The 17,868-nt window shown below is 43.4% G+C and overlaps 1 protein-coding gene across 1 annotated transcript in view; it reads left to right on the plus strand.

The window, feature by feature from the left end:
* SETD7 (SET domain containing 7, histone lysine methyltransferase) overlaps positions 1-7,654 on the plus strand; it is a 53,383-nt gene extending 45,729 nt beyond the window's left edge. The window contains exon 8 of the mRNA XM_003928033.4: positions 1,847-7,654. Coding sequence (XP_003928082.1) covers positions 1,847-2,027 — 181 coding nt within the window. The 3' untranslated portion in view covers positions 2,028-7,654. The remainder of the gene's footprint in view (positions 1-1,846) is intronic.
* Positions 7,655-17,868: the final 10,214 nt, after the last annotated feature.

The raw sequence follows: 17,868 nt of genomic DNA on the forward strand, positions 1-17,868 counted from the left end.
ATGCATGCTCGCAGGCAGGCAGTAACCAGTATTAGTGGAATCCTACTTTGTGCCAGGCACTGTATAAGGTGCTTTCTGTATGTGATCCCATTTTGTCATGACAAAGACCCTGTGGGATAACTGTTACTAGTATTATCATGATTTTACAAATGAGGAAAGTGAGATTCAGAGATATGAGGTGGACTTTTCAAGAGGATGCAGTAAAAATGTGTGGCATCAGGACTCACACCAGAGTCTTCTTACACCAACTTAAGTGTCCTTTCCAAAGCCTCCCAAAGTGCTGGGATTACAGCATGAGCCACCATGCCCGGCCATCAAGCACCAATCTAATTTAAAGCCTGGAACCTTCTCCTTTGCTGTCTCACCAACCTTTGTTCAAAATATGACTATAAACTGGCTTACACCTGTAATCCTAGCACTTTGGGAGGCCAAGGTGGGCTGATCACTTGAGGCCAGGAGTTTAAGCCCAGCTTGGCCAACATAGCAAAACCCTGTCTCTACTAAAACTACAAAAAAATCAGCCAGGCATGGTAGTGCACACCTGTAATCCCAGCTGCTCGAGAGTCTGAGACATGAGAATCGCTGAAACCTGGAAGGTGGAGGTTGCAGTGAGCCGAGATCGTGCCACTGCACTCCAGCCTTCACAACAGAACAAGATTCTGTCTCAAAAAAAAAAAAAAAAAAGACTGTAAATGAATAAGATTAATTTGACTAGACACATATAAAAATTTTCCTGGCCAGGCCTTACATATATCCCTTTCAGCAGCTGTTAGGTGAGCTAAGTCTATTTACTGCATATTTATCTGCCTGTTCTGCAGGGAGCTGTGCAGTTGAACAGGGCTGGGAGCCTTTGGCAAATGAACATAGCCATAGTGTTAGCCTCGTTTCTGGTCCCGAGAGGACTTGTTATAGGAAGGAGATACTGCTCCCTTCATAGGTTGCTTCACAGGAAAATACTAAATAAGCAGGTTGGCAGAGAAGTCTAGACTTCCCTCTTAGGAAGAAGTCTTCATCTACTTTCATGCTAGAATGAACAGGGTAGAGTACAGAGTTTTTGTCTTTGAAAATCCATAGGGCTGCCGGGCACAGTGGCTCACCCCTGTAATCCCAGACCTTCCGGAGGCCAAGGTGGGCGGATCACGAGGTCAGGAGATCAAGACCATCTGGCTAACACAGTAAAACCCTGTTTCTACTAAAAATAGAAATAAAAAAAATTAGCTGGGCATGGTGGTGGGCACCTGTAGTCCCAGCTACTCAGAAGGCTGAAGCAGGAGAATTGCTTGAAGGTTGCAGTGAGCCAAGATCATGCCACTGCACTCCAGCCTGGGCCACAGTGAGACTTTTGTCTTAAAAAAAAAAAAATCCACAGGGTTTTTTCTTACAACTCCAAAAACACTGTGGTGAAGCCTTCTCCCTGAGGTACAGCCAGGTAATCTGATGCTGCTGGCCAGACAAGCTCAAATGCTGGCAGGCTGCACTGGATCTGATTTCTCATTAAGGACAGATTTTTGTTGTAATCATGATTGTTGGTTTATAAATGCAAGATGGTAAATATGCTTTAAAAAAAAAAAAGAGCAGTGCTTTTCAAACTTTAATATACCAGCGGATCACCTAGGGGTGTCGCTAAAATACATATTCCAATCCAGCAGGTCTGGGATGGGGCTGAGATGCTTCATGTCTAATAAGCTCTCAGGTGAAACTGATGCTGGGTGACCATACTTTGGGCACTTACCAGGCAAGCTGGGGAAGAGCGCCTGGGGGTGATTCCTGTATCAGCCCCTCCCTAGCCTTTGCTTCCAACCTCTTCGTCTCACCCGGGAATGACTGTATGCGTCTTGATGTTTAGGTTTGTCCACCCCCGTTTTGGGCCCATCAAATGCATCCGCACCCTGAAAGCAGTGGAGGCTGATGAGGAGCTCACCGTTGCCTATGGCTATGACCACAGCCCCCCTGGGAAGAGTGGGCCTGAAGCCCCCGAGTGGTACCAGGTGGAGCTGAAGGCCTTCCAGGCCACCCAGCAAAAGTGAAAGGCCTGGCTTTGGGGTTCAGAGACCTGGAATCGAACCTTGGATCTATGCACTACGTTTATCCGACAATGGACAACCAGGGACTGCTCATGCTGTGACGTCACATCCTCTCACCATGCGTTAGCAACGACTTTCTCGCATACTAACTAGGTTCGACTGTATTACTCATACCAGATTTAAAATTAGCTAGCCTTGCAACAACGTCCTACTGAGAGGTATTGTCGAGCATTTGACATAAGACAGCGTGATGTTCTTTGGTGGTTCAAGTCTAAATCTGTACCACATTCAGAGATGCCAAATGATTAGGCTGAAACAGGGAAACGGGGTTTTTCAGTCATTTTTAGTCAGTGGTTTTTCCATAGCGTTTTTTTCCTATGGCCAGTGCAAACTGTGTTATCACACTTGCATATGTGCCGTATTGAGGGTTGAGAATTACTACATCTTTATTCTCTAAATGTAGTATAATTTGCCTTTTAACCTTTGATCTGTATCTTGCAATAGAATGGCTTTGTTTTTTGCCTAGTGAATAGAAGCCCACTTCTAAAGTCGGTTCACCCCTCAGTCCTATTCTCTATCTTAGATAGCCTTTACAAGAGAAAACTTCCAAGTGGATTTTTGCATCAGTAGCAGCGTGTAGGTTCTCTCTGGTTCTTTCTATATCATCATTTTATCATTATGTCCTAATATAAAGTACTGGCTCATAGGGCCAGGGTATTATTATAGAATATTATTCTCGCATGTAAACAAAGATATCTTTGCTTTAAGATGTGAGAAGAAATGAATTTGCTTTGTTTGCATTAAGTTATGGAAGAGTTGTAATATATACTTTAAGAAAGAAGAGAAGAAAATTAGTATTTCTAAGCGGTAACTGTGGCAATTTTGCAACATTTTCAATAGTGCTAGTAGTTTTTTTCTCCTTGAGTACACATTAAATGTACATAGCATAGCGCAGTCAGGCTTGTGGCACAGTGCATTGAATTCAAAAGTCAAATAAGAAACTTGAATTCTAACAGAATTCAAAAAAATTATTTTTAGTCAGTACTACTAAGGCAGACATACTGATTACTAAGTACAAATCAAACCTTGATGCTAAAACTCTTCATCATTGTAATTTCAAAGCACTTACCTGCTTCAAAACATTGTAAACTAAGACTGAACACCTGTATAGTTTGAAAGCAACACTATCAATAGCAATTTCAGCCATTTTGCCAGCCATGTGTAATCACAACTGCAGAAATAAGGAGAAAACCCCTGTTTTTTAGTTTAGCTAATTAGATCTGTAACATCACTGGGATTGCTCTGAATGAATTCTGGGAGATTTGTTTTTTTGTAAGCACCCTCACCACATGCCATAGCCGTGTCTCCTTTAGACACCTCGATGCGGTGGCTGGAAGGGCTGGAGAGCAGCTGTTGCTCTGATCTGCAGCTGTCAGCTGTGGATCCTGTCACCTGAATCAGTGTGGTCTGGAAAGCTAAGGCCTTCCAAGTTATAGCAGATAGTGAGCTCTGGCTGATGAGAGAAGGTTTGCAGCGGGAGAAGAGTAAAGACATAGGCAGAAGGAAGTTTGCTATTTCTTGTCAGTTGCACATTGCTTTATGAAGACTACAACAAAAGTACTTGATCCCAGGCTGCTCATGGCTTTCAGTTCAGGTGACCCCTGGGCACATTGACAGAGTTGCCCTTCCCTTCTTTGCTTGGCCAAGCTTCATAAAGCACCCGGTTGCATGCTTTGCAGCTAGATGGCAATGGCTTCAGGGAGATCAAGTTGGATTCCTGCTTGAAAGCTTAAGCTGATGGTTCACCCATGAGAGGAAGTTGTCAGTGCTTTCAGAAAAATTGCCCACCAAAGAAAACCGAATAGAGTTTTTAGATTTAAAGGCACCAGGATAGGGTCACTGCTGTTCTGTAGAAAGAGACCGTGTTGTACACTGTGACAGATGGGCCAGGGCCTCTGGACTTGTATTCTGATAGGTGCTTTAATTTAAATGTGTCCCAAAGGGAGTGACTGTCTTCAGGAGAAAGATGGTTTGCATTCACCTCACTCAAGTGGGTTGTGCAGCCAGGGAGAGGATAATGCTGGTCACATTCACCATAAAGCTATGCTCTGAATGATTTCATTCCTGAGGATGATAGCATTCTGATCCTGGCTGTGGTGGAGTACAATTTCTGTTCTAAGGGGCTACTCTAATTATCCCATTCAAATGGAATTTTTTTCAAAATTGGATAAAAGGTACCGAAGAGTTGTAAGTAGTGATTAGTCAGCTAATCAGTTTTTCAGATGAGATATTGAATGGTAACACTCTGAGCTTAAAACTCAGCGGTGTGTCTGTGACCTCCACACAAATCAGAGGAAGCAACCCACCCATGCTGAGCCTTACAGTGTCTTCCTCCCAACTGTCTTCATGCTTTTGGTGTCTTCCAGCTTTTCTTTCTCCTTTGGGCTCTCTTTCCTCTTTTCTCCGATATGTGAGAACGCCCGGGTGTCCTGTGTAACAGCAGTCCGAGCCACCCTCTCCTCTGCGCTCTCCGCCGAGTCCTCTGCGCTGTCTTCTTTTGGGTCTCTCTGGCTATGTGTGTGTCCTTGGGACTCTCCCCATCTGGCTTTCCCTCTGTGTGTCCCTCTCTCCATTTGCTTGTGTCTCTGGCTCTGTCTCCCCCATCCCTCCCCTCACACACACATACTCCCAAATATAAGGCTCCGTCGCAGGTTGGAATCAGAGTGTTGCTTGAGATTCACTGAATTCCATAGGTAGGGAAAGAAGTCAAGGGAGTGGAGGTTCTATAAGGAATTAACAGCTGAGAACAGGAGGGTCTGTTCCTTGTTTGAACCTAAGCGCAAGTGGAAAAGAATACTCAGAATGTATTTTTCTATGTTACATCCGCTGGGGAAGGAACTATGTCAGGAAGCCACGCATCTGGTCATTTCATCAGCATCAGAATCACAGCAGACGTGGAAGATTCCATGTGGTGGGGAATAAAGAAATAACTTCTTGCTCTCCTGAAAAACAGCGGGAGCCTGTGCATGTGTGTGTGTGAGAGAGACACTGTAATCTCAAGGGGATTCACTCAGAGCTGTCTCAGTCCAACTCCTGCATGATCAGATCTTCCCTTAGCATCTTTTCTGTGATGAAATACTATCTTGTGTTAGAGTTAGGAATAGGAACTAACCTGTAGGAACATGTCCCCACATGGACATTTGAATGGACTAACAAAAACAACTGGAAAGATTGAATTTCCGACACAAAGGAAGGATGAGATCAAAAAGAAAGCAGTGAGGAGGGCTTGAGTCTTGTAGTACCTATTCTTATTTTAACTTGCTTCATCCCTGATCTACCTGAGACACTAAGAAGGAAATTAGTTTTCCAAGACCTCTTTGAACCTGTCTGGGACTGTAGTTAAGTCTATTTGCCCTATGGGGGTTCTTCACACTTGAAAAACTATTTCCTTATCACCAACAACCCAGAAAGGCCAATGAGGCCAATGTAACCATTTTTAACATTTAAATGTAACTATTAAAATTGCATTAATTGTAAACAGTGAATTAAAGGTTTGTCTTGTCTGGGAGACAGTATGTGGCACTTTAGTAAATTTCATTTAATATATGAAAATTTAAATCACTCACTGCAACATGCATGTAAAATCTTCCAAGAAGGTAGAGGTGTCCTGTTCTGTTTTGCTTTGTTTTAAAACAGTTGCCTCAAGCTTCTGTCTTAAGAGTAGTTACTTAGAATCCAGATATCTTTTGTTTTAGAAAAACAAGCAAAACTATGTTGCAAGACTGACAGTTGTAATGTTTACTTGCCACAGATCAAAGGTTCACAAAATATATCAAATTTACATCTACTTGGAGTACCTTGATAGATTATTATTGTTTTTCTTTTATCTTTCCCTTCAGGAATTTGGAATCTTGATGTCACTTTTTTTTAATTTTAAAAATACTAAATTTTAATAGTTTTCTTTTGCCAAATGTGTGCATACATATTCAAAGCAATGAAACTATTTCAAGCCATACAACCACAGGGATGGGAACCCTTTTCAGAAATTTTAATGTGTTTGTATGTAAATAGATGTTTGTATGAAATATTTTCATGATAGAATGAATATATTTAAATGAAGTTGAATTATTCCAGTGCTACTTAAACACATTACACAAATTTTGGTGAGAATTATCTGAGTCTATTGAGATGTAATGCAGATCAATTTTGATTTTTAAAAATCAAAAGCCTACAATAACTCTGACTCACAGCAACTTCGTCGGCGTTGTTGCACCTGATGTGGAGAGAGCTCGTAGGCTTCCCCAGTGCCTCAGCCGCTTCCTGGTGGAAGTTAGGTGCTAATGGAGGTGTGTTCACCTTTTTAGTGATATCACTGCAGGCCTTTGAGGGGCTTGAGAGTGAATCAGAGGCATTAGAGACACCGGTGCAGTTATCTGGAGCACAATTTCTTTGCCGGGCAGCAGAATCAGAAGCCAGACTTGGCCATGTGAACCCCGGAACAGGGTTTCCCGGCCACCATCAACCGCCACCCTTACTGCCTAGTCACACACGTCAGGGAGGCTGCCCTCAGTGGAGTTGGGGTTCAGACCCCAGGGTGGGACTTCACGGTTTTGCCAGCAATCTCTACCTTCTGACTTCCGCCTCGCAGAGAGGAAGGAGAAGGGAGCAGCTGGCAAGGGGCCCATTTCTCAGCACAGTACATTTCCTGTCTCAGCTCTGGAAGACTATGCACCCAAGCACCAAACTTCCAACCAGAGAGAGAGACGTCCTCCGATAACAAAAATCCTTGCTTCCTCTGTCTGTGACTTTACACACAGTTGTTCAAAGTAGTTTAATAACAAAACCAATCACATCCCTAGGACATACCTCCCAACTCTCCTGACTCTTAAGTTACTGAAAAAACAAACAAACAAACAAACAAACAAAACTCCTTTATGATGATATTCAACTTGACTGGGGTTTTTTTTCCCACTTTGGTCCTGGATATAATGAAATGATACATATTATGACAAATTTGCACTGTGTATAGTAGCAATACGAACACACATGCCAATGTATCTTAACATATCTATTTGGTTACATTTTGGATTACAATAATTAACCTTGATTCATGTATTGGGAAGCTATAGGGACTATGTAATGCCTGCTTATCACATTGGAAAATTATGTCCATGATTCTGAGCTCCCTTCTTCAAAAGTTTCCTCCTGGGTTTTCTATGTTCTCTTTTTATTCTGAAATACGTTTATTAGGTTGTGAGGTATGTTTAAGGGTAGAAGCCAGGGGTATGCTTTCAGCATTTATTACAACCAGAAGTTAACCCCATCACAGTTAATGAGCACCTTTGGTCTCTTGCGGAATTTGAACTAAATCTATGAGCCTTATTCAATATCTATAATTCTATGATTTTTTTAAATTATGGGAAATTAATGAAAGATGTTTACATGAATAATGTTTGCCCTTACTGTGTTATGAATGAGTTTTTTGTAGTGTGTCTGGGTGCATGATGCAAGAGAGTAGGAAAAATGTTTCTGAAACAAAACTTGACAAATATTTGTAATGAAAGTAAATTTAAAGACTGCTATAATTGCGCTATAGAAACAATGCAAGTATTAAACAAAATATACAATCATCTGTCGTTGTCTTCTTTTGGTCATCTAGGTTAGAAAAGCAGTAATGGTTTTCGTATAATGTGTCTACCTGTGTATTTAAGTTACTAAGTGAACTTCACATTTTAAGTTGTTTTAAAATATTATTAGCCATATATCATTTTCAGAGCATTCTATTAAGAGCTGAGGGCGAGTCTGAAAAGCTTGGAGCTTGCTATGCATTTGATGTGACTCCACATACACCCATAAATCCGGAAGGATTAGCCACACCAACAAAGTGTTTGACTGAATACATACATGGTAGGGGTATGGATTGCAAATGAGATGATCAGGGCAAATAGCTGAAAGACAGGAAATTTCAATTCATGATTTAAAGAAAATATAGAGATTTTGTTAGATGTTGTGGTAGATTTTGGCAGTCTGAGCGTGAGTCTGAGCTGAGGACCCCAGTAATCCTTATTTCTGCCCTAATCACAGTCAACAATTTTTTTTTTTTTTTTTTTTTTTTTTTTTTTTTGAGATAGAGTTTTGCTCTTGGAGTGCAATGACACAATCTCAGCTCACTGCAACCTCTCCCTCCCAGGTTCAAGCAATTCTCCTGCCTCAGCCTCCCGAGTAGCTGGGATTGCTGTTACACGCCACCACACCGGCTAATTTTGTATTTCTAGTAGCGATGGGGTTTCTCCATGTTGGTCTCAAACTCCCGACCTGAGGTTATCTGCCCGCCTTGGCCTCTCAAAGTTCTGGGATTACAGGCGTGAGCCACCGCGCCCGGCCTTTTTTTTTTTTTTTTTTTTAGTCTGAGATGAAGCCTCATTCTGTTGCCCAGGCTGGAGTGCAGTGGTGCAATCTTGGTCCACTGCAGCCTCCACCTCTGGAATTCAAATTGTTCTTCTCCCTCAGCCTACCAAGTAGCTAGGATTGCAGGCACGTACACCCAGCTAATTTTTGTATTAGTAAAGACGGGGGTTTCACCATGTTGGCAAGGGTGGTCTCAAATGCCTGACCTCAAATGAACCACCCATCTTGGTCTCCCGAATCCTGTAATAGACATGAGCCACTGCGCCCAGCCAGTAAACATTTCTAAAGCACAAAAGCCAATGACAAAGGTAGTCAACATAGTACCTCATTATTAGCTGAGCCTTCTGCCCAGGACCCCAAAGCAGTTAACTCTAGGAAGTTTGAAAGGGCTACACAAGGCACAGTTAGGCCTCAAACTGAAGCAGGCCATGAGATCTCCTGCTTTATTTTACCTCCCTCAGTTGCCCAGTTCTTGATTTTATCACGCTCCCTTCACTGGATGGAAGGAAACAGAAACAAGTGAGTTGACTGAGTTCAAACTGATGTCGGATTACCTTTTGCACCTGCGCAGACACATCCACATGCTAGATCTTTCAGGCAGGGCTTAACCCTCTAACACACATGGGTCACATCATAATATGAATATTCTTCCTCCTTGTGGGAAAGGGAAATACAGGATTAAAGTTTTAATACAAATTGAGGTAAGCTTAAGAAGCTAGCCTTGGAAGTGAAAGATTGGGCAACTTCATGGGTTAAGATGATTGATTTGGGCCCAAGGGTTGTAGAATGAAGTAATGTGGAAATCAAGATCAAACTATGTTAGACAAAATTAGTAACCATCCCATTAGTATAAATGGGATGGTTACTAACGTCTGCCTTTGGGTTTAAATGTTCGGAATCATTCAGCCTGCTAGTTTATATTAAATGTGAAATTATTTCAGCAGTCATGTCTAGAACTAGGTAACAGCTATCAGAAGGATGATATGCTGTAGTTTCATTTTGTTTCAACTCAGCATCAGTGAGTTGCTCAATAAAAAGTCTCTCATTGAAAAATGAGAGAAAGAAGAAATTCTGTTCCTCTTCTTGAAGTTAAGAAAAAAGAAAAAACAGAAATTGTTTATTCATTTAATCTTTTCAACAACCATATGATATAGGTATTGTTATCACACCATTTTACAGAAAGAAAAACTGGCGAGGCACAGTGGCTCATGCCCGTAATCCCAGCACTTCAGGAGGCCAAGGTGGGCGGATCACGAGGTCAAGAGATTGAGACCAAACTGACCAACATAGTGAAACCCTGTTTCTACTACAGTTACAAAAATTAGCCAGGCATGGTAGTGCACACCTGTAGTCCCAGCTACTTGGGAGGCTGAAGCAGGAGAATCGCTTGAACCTGTGAGGTGGAGATTACAGTAAGCCAAGATTGCACCACTGCACTCCAGCCTGGTGACAGAGCGAGACTGTCAAGGAAGGAAGGAGGGAAGGAAGGAGGGAAGGAGGGAAGGAAGGAAGGCAGGAAGGCAGGAAGGAAGGAGGGAGGGAGGGAAGGAGGGAAGGAAGGAAGGAAGGGAGGGAGGGAGGGAGGGAGGAAGGGAGGGAGGGAGGAAGGAAGGGCGGGCAGCGGGGCTCTCGGCTGCTCTCCTAACCATACTTATGGGAGCACTCACTCCTCCTGCCCTTCCCTCCTCTTGCTCTCCATGGGTTAAGGCCCACTTTTAATATCCTGTGTCTTTCTTTCCCTTGATCATCATCCACTTAGCCTGCCAATCCACTGATCTCTGTGACTGGGTCCCTCTTTGATCCAATCCATGCAACACACAGACCAGCTTCTTATCATTTTATTCTCAGCCAATTTCTATCCTGCCCCTATCCACCTCCTCTGCCTGGGTTTCCAGCATCGCCTCTCCATCCCATCTTATTTCTCACTGTTTCTCTCCACCACGTGAAGCATCCCCGTGATGAAGTTTCACTCTTCCCACCTCTGCTTCTCTCTTCCTGCCTCTCTGCAGTGGCAGAGGGAAGGTTGTGTGGTGGAAAGGACTTGGGATCTGGAGTCAAACTGGTTTCAATTGGCTTTGCCACTGTCTATGTGACATTGGGCTTTCAGCTGCTCTCTGGCAAACAAGGATTACACCGGTTGCACAGGCTGCTGTGGGGGTTCAGAAGACTGAGTGTCTGCATGCCCTCTCTCCCTCTCCCTTCCTGTGCTCCAGCCACACCCACCCCCTTGCAGTCCAGGAGAGCCAGGCTTGCTCCCCTCCTGGGTGTGTCTTTCTCCCAGAGAGCCACAGGCTCTGCCCTTGTGCCCTTCGAGTCTTTGCTGCAGGAGGACTTCATTGATCGCCCCACTTAAAAAGTGCAGCCTTCTCCTCCCTGAGCATTCTGAGTCCACTTCACCCTCCTTTGTTTTTCACCATGCTTCTCATTACCTTCTAGCATACTGTAGAACTTGGTTATATTCTGTTTATTGCTTACTGCCTTTCTCTTCCTTCTAGAATAGACAGGGATTTTAGTTTGTTTCATTCACTAACATATCCTTAACATGTGGTACACAGTAAGCACTCAATAAATACTTGTAGAATGAATGCATGAATGGGATTCAGTAGATTGTAATGATTAGGAGAATTCTGGCAACGATCTTAGGTTGAAATCCCAGCCTTGCAATTTTTAGCTGTGTGACATAACTTCCTGGTGCCTCCGTTTTTCTATTTGTAAAATTAAACTATAATGATAACTAGGGGGAAGAAAGATTGAGTTCTGACCCGTGGAGTGAGCTCACTAACTTTGTCCCACCTGCTCTGGGATGCCACCTTTCCAGGCATAGCCTCCTTCCAAGAAGTTCCCCGTGAAAATCCCCTGCCCCAGAAAACCTGACCTGCCCTGTCAGGGACCTGCCCTGTCCCCCTTGCTCTGCCACACATGGATGGACACTGCCAGGCCATTATTACGTATTCTTTATTGTTTAATGAGTGAAGCACCTAACTTGCCTCTCTCTTAGATGACATGCTTTGTGGGTATTACTAAGCATATCTTCCTGGATGCACACAAGCACTCTCCAAGCATGTAATGTGGGAATGACGGAGCTAGAGCCCTCCCCTCCCCTCCCTTCCCTTCCTCTCTTTCCTTCAGTCGCCCAGGCTGGAGTACAGTGGTGTGATCTAAGCTCACCGCAACCTCTGCCTCCCAGGTTCAAGCGATTCTCCTGCCTCAGTCTCCTGAGTAGCTGGGATTGCAGACACATGCCACGAAGCCAGGTTAATTTTTGTATTTTTAGTAGAGACAGTGTTTCACCATGTTGGGCAGGCTGGTCTTGAACTCCTGACCTCGTGATCCGCCCACCTTGGCCTCCCAAAGTGCTGGGATTACAGGTGTAAGCCACCATGCCTGGCCTGGAGTACATGTTATTTAAAAAAAAAAAAATTATTTCAATAGCTTTTGGGGTACAAGTGGTTTTTTGTTACACGGATGAATTATGTGGTGGTGAAATTTTAGTGCACCTATCTATCACCTGTGTAATGTACATTGTACCTAATATGTAGATTTTTATCCCTAGCTCCCTCCACCCTCCCCCTTCTGAGTCTCTGAAGTCCATTCTATCACTCAGACTGCCTCTGTGTACTCATAGCTTAACTCCCACTTATAAGTGAAAACCTAACGGATTTTAGTTTTTCACTCCTGAGTTACTTCACTTAGAATAATGGCCTCCAGCTTTATCCAAGTTCAGCACATATTTCTTAAGCTTTACCATATAGCGGTCACTCTTCTGGGCCATTAGCAAATTAGCAGTGAATAAAAACAAAATCCCTGCCTTTGTGGAGCTTGCATTTTAGTGGCAGAAACTGATAAGAAGCAAGTAAATGACTGTATGTGCTCGGGTAAGTGACACGGGACAAATAGAGGGAATAAAGACAGTGGAAAGGTGTACAGGGCCAAGAGGGGTGCTATTTTTTTGTTGGGGAAGGTCAGGGAAGATTTCACTTCCTGAGAAAGTGAACAGATTATGGGGTTCTGGGAAAAACATTTCAGGCTGAATTAGGCCGCAGAGAGCCACCACCTGAGGTGGGTAGGAATGCCCAAGGAAGCCCAGTAGGCCAGGGGATTGGCCAATGGGGAAAGTAGAGAATCAAATTCTACATGGGCCCCAAACATCATTTTAAGGACTTTGTTTTAAACTCAGAAGTGAGAGGGGAAGCCAACTGGTGAAGTAAAAATACTTTTCTTTGTTTTTAAGAACACTGACCACCTGGTGCAGTGGCTCACGCCTGTAATCCCAGCACTTTGGGAGACTGAGGCAGGCAGATTGCCTGTGGTCAGGAGTTCGAGACCAGGCTTGCCAACATGGCCAAACCTTGTCTCTACTAAAAATACAAAAATTAGCCGGGTGTGGTGGGACACACCTGTAATCCCAGCTATTCAGGAGGCTGAGACAGAATCGCTGAAACCTGGGAGGCAGAGGTTGCAGTGAGCTGAGATCGCACCACAGCACTCCAGCCTGGGTGACAGAGCACAACTCCATCTCAAAAAAACAAAACAAAGCAAAACAAAAACATCAGCTTTATTCAACTTAGTTTACTGTAGGTTCTGAAAATGCTTTTGAAATTTTAATTGCTATTAGTTCTTTCATTGGAGGGATCTAAAGAGAAGAGTAACAAAATCTTCCTCCCATGTATAAGAGGATCACTCAGGCTGTTGTGCTGCGAACAGGCTGGAGTGTGAGTAGGGACCCAGGTGAAAGTCGGGGGTTCATGATGATGGTGAGCAGGACAGAGAGGCCAAGGTGGGGAGAAGTGTTTGAATTGGGCTGCATCATAGGAAGGAACAATAGAATACGCTGAAGTGTGGCCTTAGGCATTTTAATTATTATTCAGGTGTGGTAAGGCCAACAGATTAGGAGACAAATGCCACTGAAAATAGTGTAGACCAGATGCAGTGGCTCATGCCTGTAATCCCAACACTTTGGGAGGCCAAGGTGGGTGGATCACGAGGTCAGGAGTTCAAGACCAGCCTGACCAAGATGGATGAAACCCTGTCTCCACTAAAAATACAAAAATTAGCGTGGCGTGGTCGGGGAGGGGGGACGCCTGTAATCCCAGCTACTCGGGAGACTGAGGTAGAGTTACTTGAATCAGGAGGTGGAGGTTGCAGTGAGCTGAGATTTTATCACTGCACTCCAGTTTGGGTGACAGAGTGAGACTCCAACTCAGAATAAAAAAAAAGAAAGAAAAATAGGGCAAAGTTCCCTTAGGCCCTCTGAAACTTGCTGAAAAATCAACTCAAAATCAAAAGACAGACTAGTTGGAGAAAAAACACACACATTTATTTAATGTGTATACACAAGAGCCTTTAGAACGAAGATGCAAAGATTCAGGGGAAATTGGCCATTTTAATGCTTAGGGTCAATGAAGTATGACATACAATTGGACAAAAAAGACATGTTCCAATGCTAACAGCCTGAGTGGGGAAACCCAGCAAAGCTTCTCCGTCTAGGTTCTTCTTGGCCTAAGCATGCATTCCTTTCCGCTGGGTTATGGGCAGGTTTACCACAACCCAATGGGTTCTTCTTGCCCACTGCCCTGAAAAAAACAATGCACTGAGAACAGCAGATGTTGCAGCAAAGAAATAATTTAATTATCACAGGGCCAGCCAAGCAGGAAGACAGGAGACATTTCTCAAATCTGCCTCCCCGAGAATTCAGAGGCTAGGGTTTTTCAGGGTATTTTGGCGGGAAGGGAGCTGGCGAACTGAAAGGCTTGATGTGCTGTGGATAAATTCACAGAGGTGTCTAAACTGTCTTCATGCAGCTGAATCAGTTCCTGGAGAGGGGTAGTCTTTGAACCAAGTGGACATCTTTTGATCTGCTGAATTGCTAAATCTGAAAAATATCTCAAAGACCAGTTCTTCGGGTTTCACAGTAGTAATGTTATTTATAGAAGTAGTTGGGGAAGTTACAAATCTTGTGGCTCTGGAGCAGTGAGCAACTTGTAGAAGGGGTCATTTTTATAACCCAACTTACAGAAAAACAAGCTTGACAATAGCAGGTTATTGTTTAACTCAGTCTATTCTTTAGCAAAGTTCAAGCCTGTACCATAATCCTAACCTTGTGTCCTTTCGTTAGTCTTTACAAATTAGATTTCCATTTTTAAACAAGGAGGGAACCAGGTCAAGGAAAGGACTTTTATGGCCTCCACACAAGAATGAGCAAAAGCAGGTTATCCTGGTAGAAGCAAGATAGTATGTCAGATTTCCCTGACTATAATTTTTGCAAAGGCAACTTCCGGGGATCTTCTGACTATAGTCAAACAAGGTAGGTCAGATAATTTATTCCTTCTTTCCTTCTTCTTCTTCTTTCCTTTTTTTTTCTTTTTTCTTTTTTTTTTTTTTTTTTTTTTTTTTTTGAGATGGAGCCTTGCTTTGTTACTCTGCCTGAAGTTCAGTGGCACAATCTTGGCTCACAGCAACCTCCAACCCCCGGGTTCAATCAATTCTTGTGCCTAATTTTTGTATTTGTAGTAGAAATGGGATTTTGCCATGTTGGGCAGGCTGGTCGGAACTCCTGGCTCAAGCGATCCACTCGCCTTGACCTCCAAAAGTGCTGGGATTGCAGGCGTGAGAGAATTTCTTTATGGTCATTTTCTACACAGAAAGGCAGAAGGAAAGTTAGAATACTATTCTGAGGTTTTATGGCTGGCTTTGGGGAAAAATCGTTCTGGTTGCCATGACCTGCCATGGGGTCTATAGGTAGTCTCTGGGAAGGATGGGACTCAGAGACAGGAGAGTAGGAAAAAGTCAGAGAAAAACCTTTGCTCCTGAAGCTGCCTCTGAGGCCTTCATTTTTGGGTATTGTTTTCTGAACCCCAACAATAATTTGTTACTCACAGTTTCCAAGAGGAGGGGGCACATCATATTACAGGGCCACATGGAGAGGCACCAGGATCAGGTGGGAGGTAGATGGAGTGAAGAGAAAACATGGGCAAGAGCCTGCATTGTGGTGTCTGCTGGAAGGAATGGAGAGGCAGAGCCAGCAGGCCTGGGATTGGCTAGCTTGAATAACTTCAGTAGACTCTGGGGTGTACGGGCTATCTTTAGCTGTCTGGTACTTGGGCCTGGGGTGATGGTGGCACGGAGTGGAAGAGGCCTAGGAAGGAAATGGTTGCAGGCGCAGAGGCTGATTTGGTTAGGTTGCACGTGAAAGGCACTAGACCTTTGCTATCTCTAGGAATCAGCTAGCCCCAGGAGGGGCAGTCCCTCCAGAGTCAAGGCCCTAGATGTCAATGTCAGCATTAAAAGACATGCTTAATATAATAGGAAGTAAGGAATCAAGGATGAGCTCCACAGTTTTGGTCTGAGTAACTGAAAGAATAAGTCATCACTTAGTGCACTGATCTGATGATACTGGTGATCTTACCGTAAATCTCCTGCACTTCCCCAGTTTTTATTTCTATTTCCAAAACAATCCATTAATTTCTTCGTGGTCCAGCTCCCTCTTGTGGTGAGGATTTATTCTCATACTGTTTCTGACATGCTGTAAAACAAAGAACTCCAGGGAAAGGATGACTTTACACTTTGAAAAAACAAACATGAAAACTCAGCTGATGTTGTTTCCTATCATCAGTTGAACTTTGATTAGGTAAATTAATATATCATTTCTAGGGTTTTCTATTTTTTTTCTATTTATTTATTTATTTGAGACAGAGTTTCTTTCTTGTTGCCCAGGCTGGAGTGCAATGGCGTGCTCTGGGCTCACTACCACCTCTGCCTCACAGTTCAAGCAATTCTCCTGCCTCAGCCTCCCGAGTAGCTGGGATTACAGGCATGCGCCACCACGCCAGCTAAGTTTGTACTTTTAGTAGAGACAGGGTTCCTCCATGTAGGTCAGGCTGATCTCGAACTCCCAACCTCAGATGATCCACCTGCCTCTGCCTCCCAAAGTGCTGGGATTACAGGTGTGAGCTGCTGCGCCTGGTCTTTCTTTTTAAATAGGCCCAAATTTCAAGAGGCCTAATAGCACTTCTAGAGCCTGCCGTAAACGAAGTTGAACAAAACTGGTTTATCTTTTAAAACAAACAGAAGCATTTTTGTGTCATATAACTCTTTAAAATCTCTCTGCCTGGATCAGAGTTGTCTGTAAAACATGGGTTACAAAGTCATTAGTACTGGTCAGGTGCGGTGGCTCACACCTGTAATCCCAGTACTTTGGGAGGCTAAGGCAGATGGATCACCTGAGGTGAGGCGTTCGAGACCAGCCTGGCCAGCATGGTGAAACCCTGTCTCTACTAAAAGTTTTCCAGGCATGGTGGCAGGCACCTGTAATCCCAGCTACCCAGGAGACTGGGGCAGGAGAATTGCTTGAACCCAAGAGGTGGAGGTTGCAGTGAGCCGAGATGGCGCCACTGCATTCCAGCCTGGGCAACAAGAGAAAGACTCCTTCTCAAAAAAAAAAAAAAAAGAAAGAAAGAAATTACTACTAAATTAATCTAATTGTGTATTCCGACCTATCACATTTTTTTTTCATTTATTTATTTATTTTGAGATGGTGTCTTGCTATGTTATCCAAGTTGGTCTCAAACTCCTGGCCTCAAGTGATTCTCATGCCTCATTGTCCTGAGTGGATGAGATTACAGGCATGCAGCACTGCACCTGGTTGTTCCATTTTTTAAAATGTCAGCCATGGTATAGTGAAAGAGATGAGGCTCCTCAGGGGAAGTTACCATCTAGTTAATCATTTGCACAAAGTATACAGAATTAAATCAAGCATGTGGATACCTTTACCCACCAGCTAGCTGAATTTCTTTTTAGACTCTAGAGTCGAACTCTTATCTGGAACAGATAAATAAAGTTTCTCCAAAACAAAGAAGTCTTAAGTACCTTAAAATGGAACTTGAAATAAAAAATAGGTTCATATTCAAGCTTACCATGTGAGTGGGACATATACTGGGGAAGCTGTGTCCACAGTGGGACATATACTGGGGAAGCTGTGTCCACGCCACACTGACTGATGTTGATCCCTAAGAGGATACTAACTCTTATCCCAATAGAATGGAGATACTAGAAACATTTCTTGAAATTTATTTTTTTCTTCTCTTTTCTTAAGAGACAAGGTCTTGCTCTGTCATCCAGGCTGGAGTGCAGTGGCATGATCATAACTCACGGCAACCTCCAACTCTTAGGCTCAAGGGATCCTCCTATCTCAGCCTGCTGAGTAGCTAGGACTACAGGTGCATGCCACCGTGCCTATTTTTTTTTTTTTTTTTTTTTTTTTTTTTTTTTTTTTTTTTTTTTTTTTAGAGATAGGGTCTTGCTATGGTGCCCAGGCTTGTCTTGAACTCCCGGCCTCAAGTGATCCTCCCACCTCAGCTCCCAAAGTGCTGAGATTATAGGCATAAGCCACTGTGCTTGGCCTCTCACATTTCTTTACACATTAGAATTTATTAGAATT

This window comes from Saimiri boliviensis, chromosome 3 (genome assembly GCF_048565385.1).
Source record: "Saimiri boliviensis isolate mSaiBol1 chromosome 3, mSaiBol1.pri, whole genome shotgun sequence".
Classification (NCBI taxonomy): Eukaryota; Metazoa; Chordata; class Mammalia; order Primates; family Cebidae; genus Saimiri; species Saimiri boliviensis.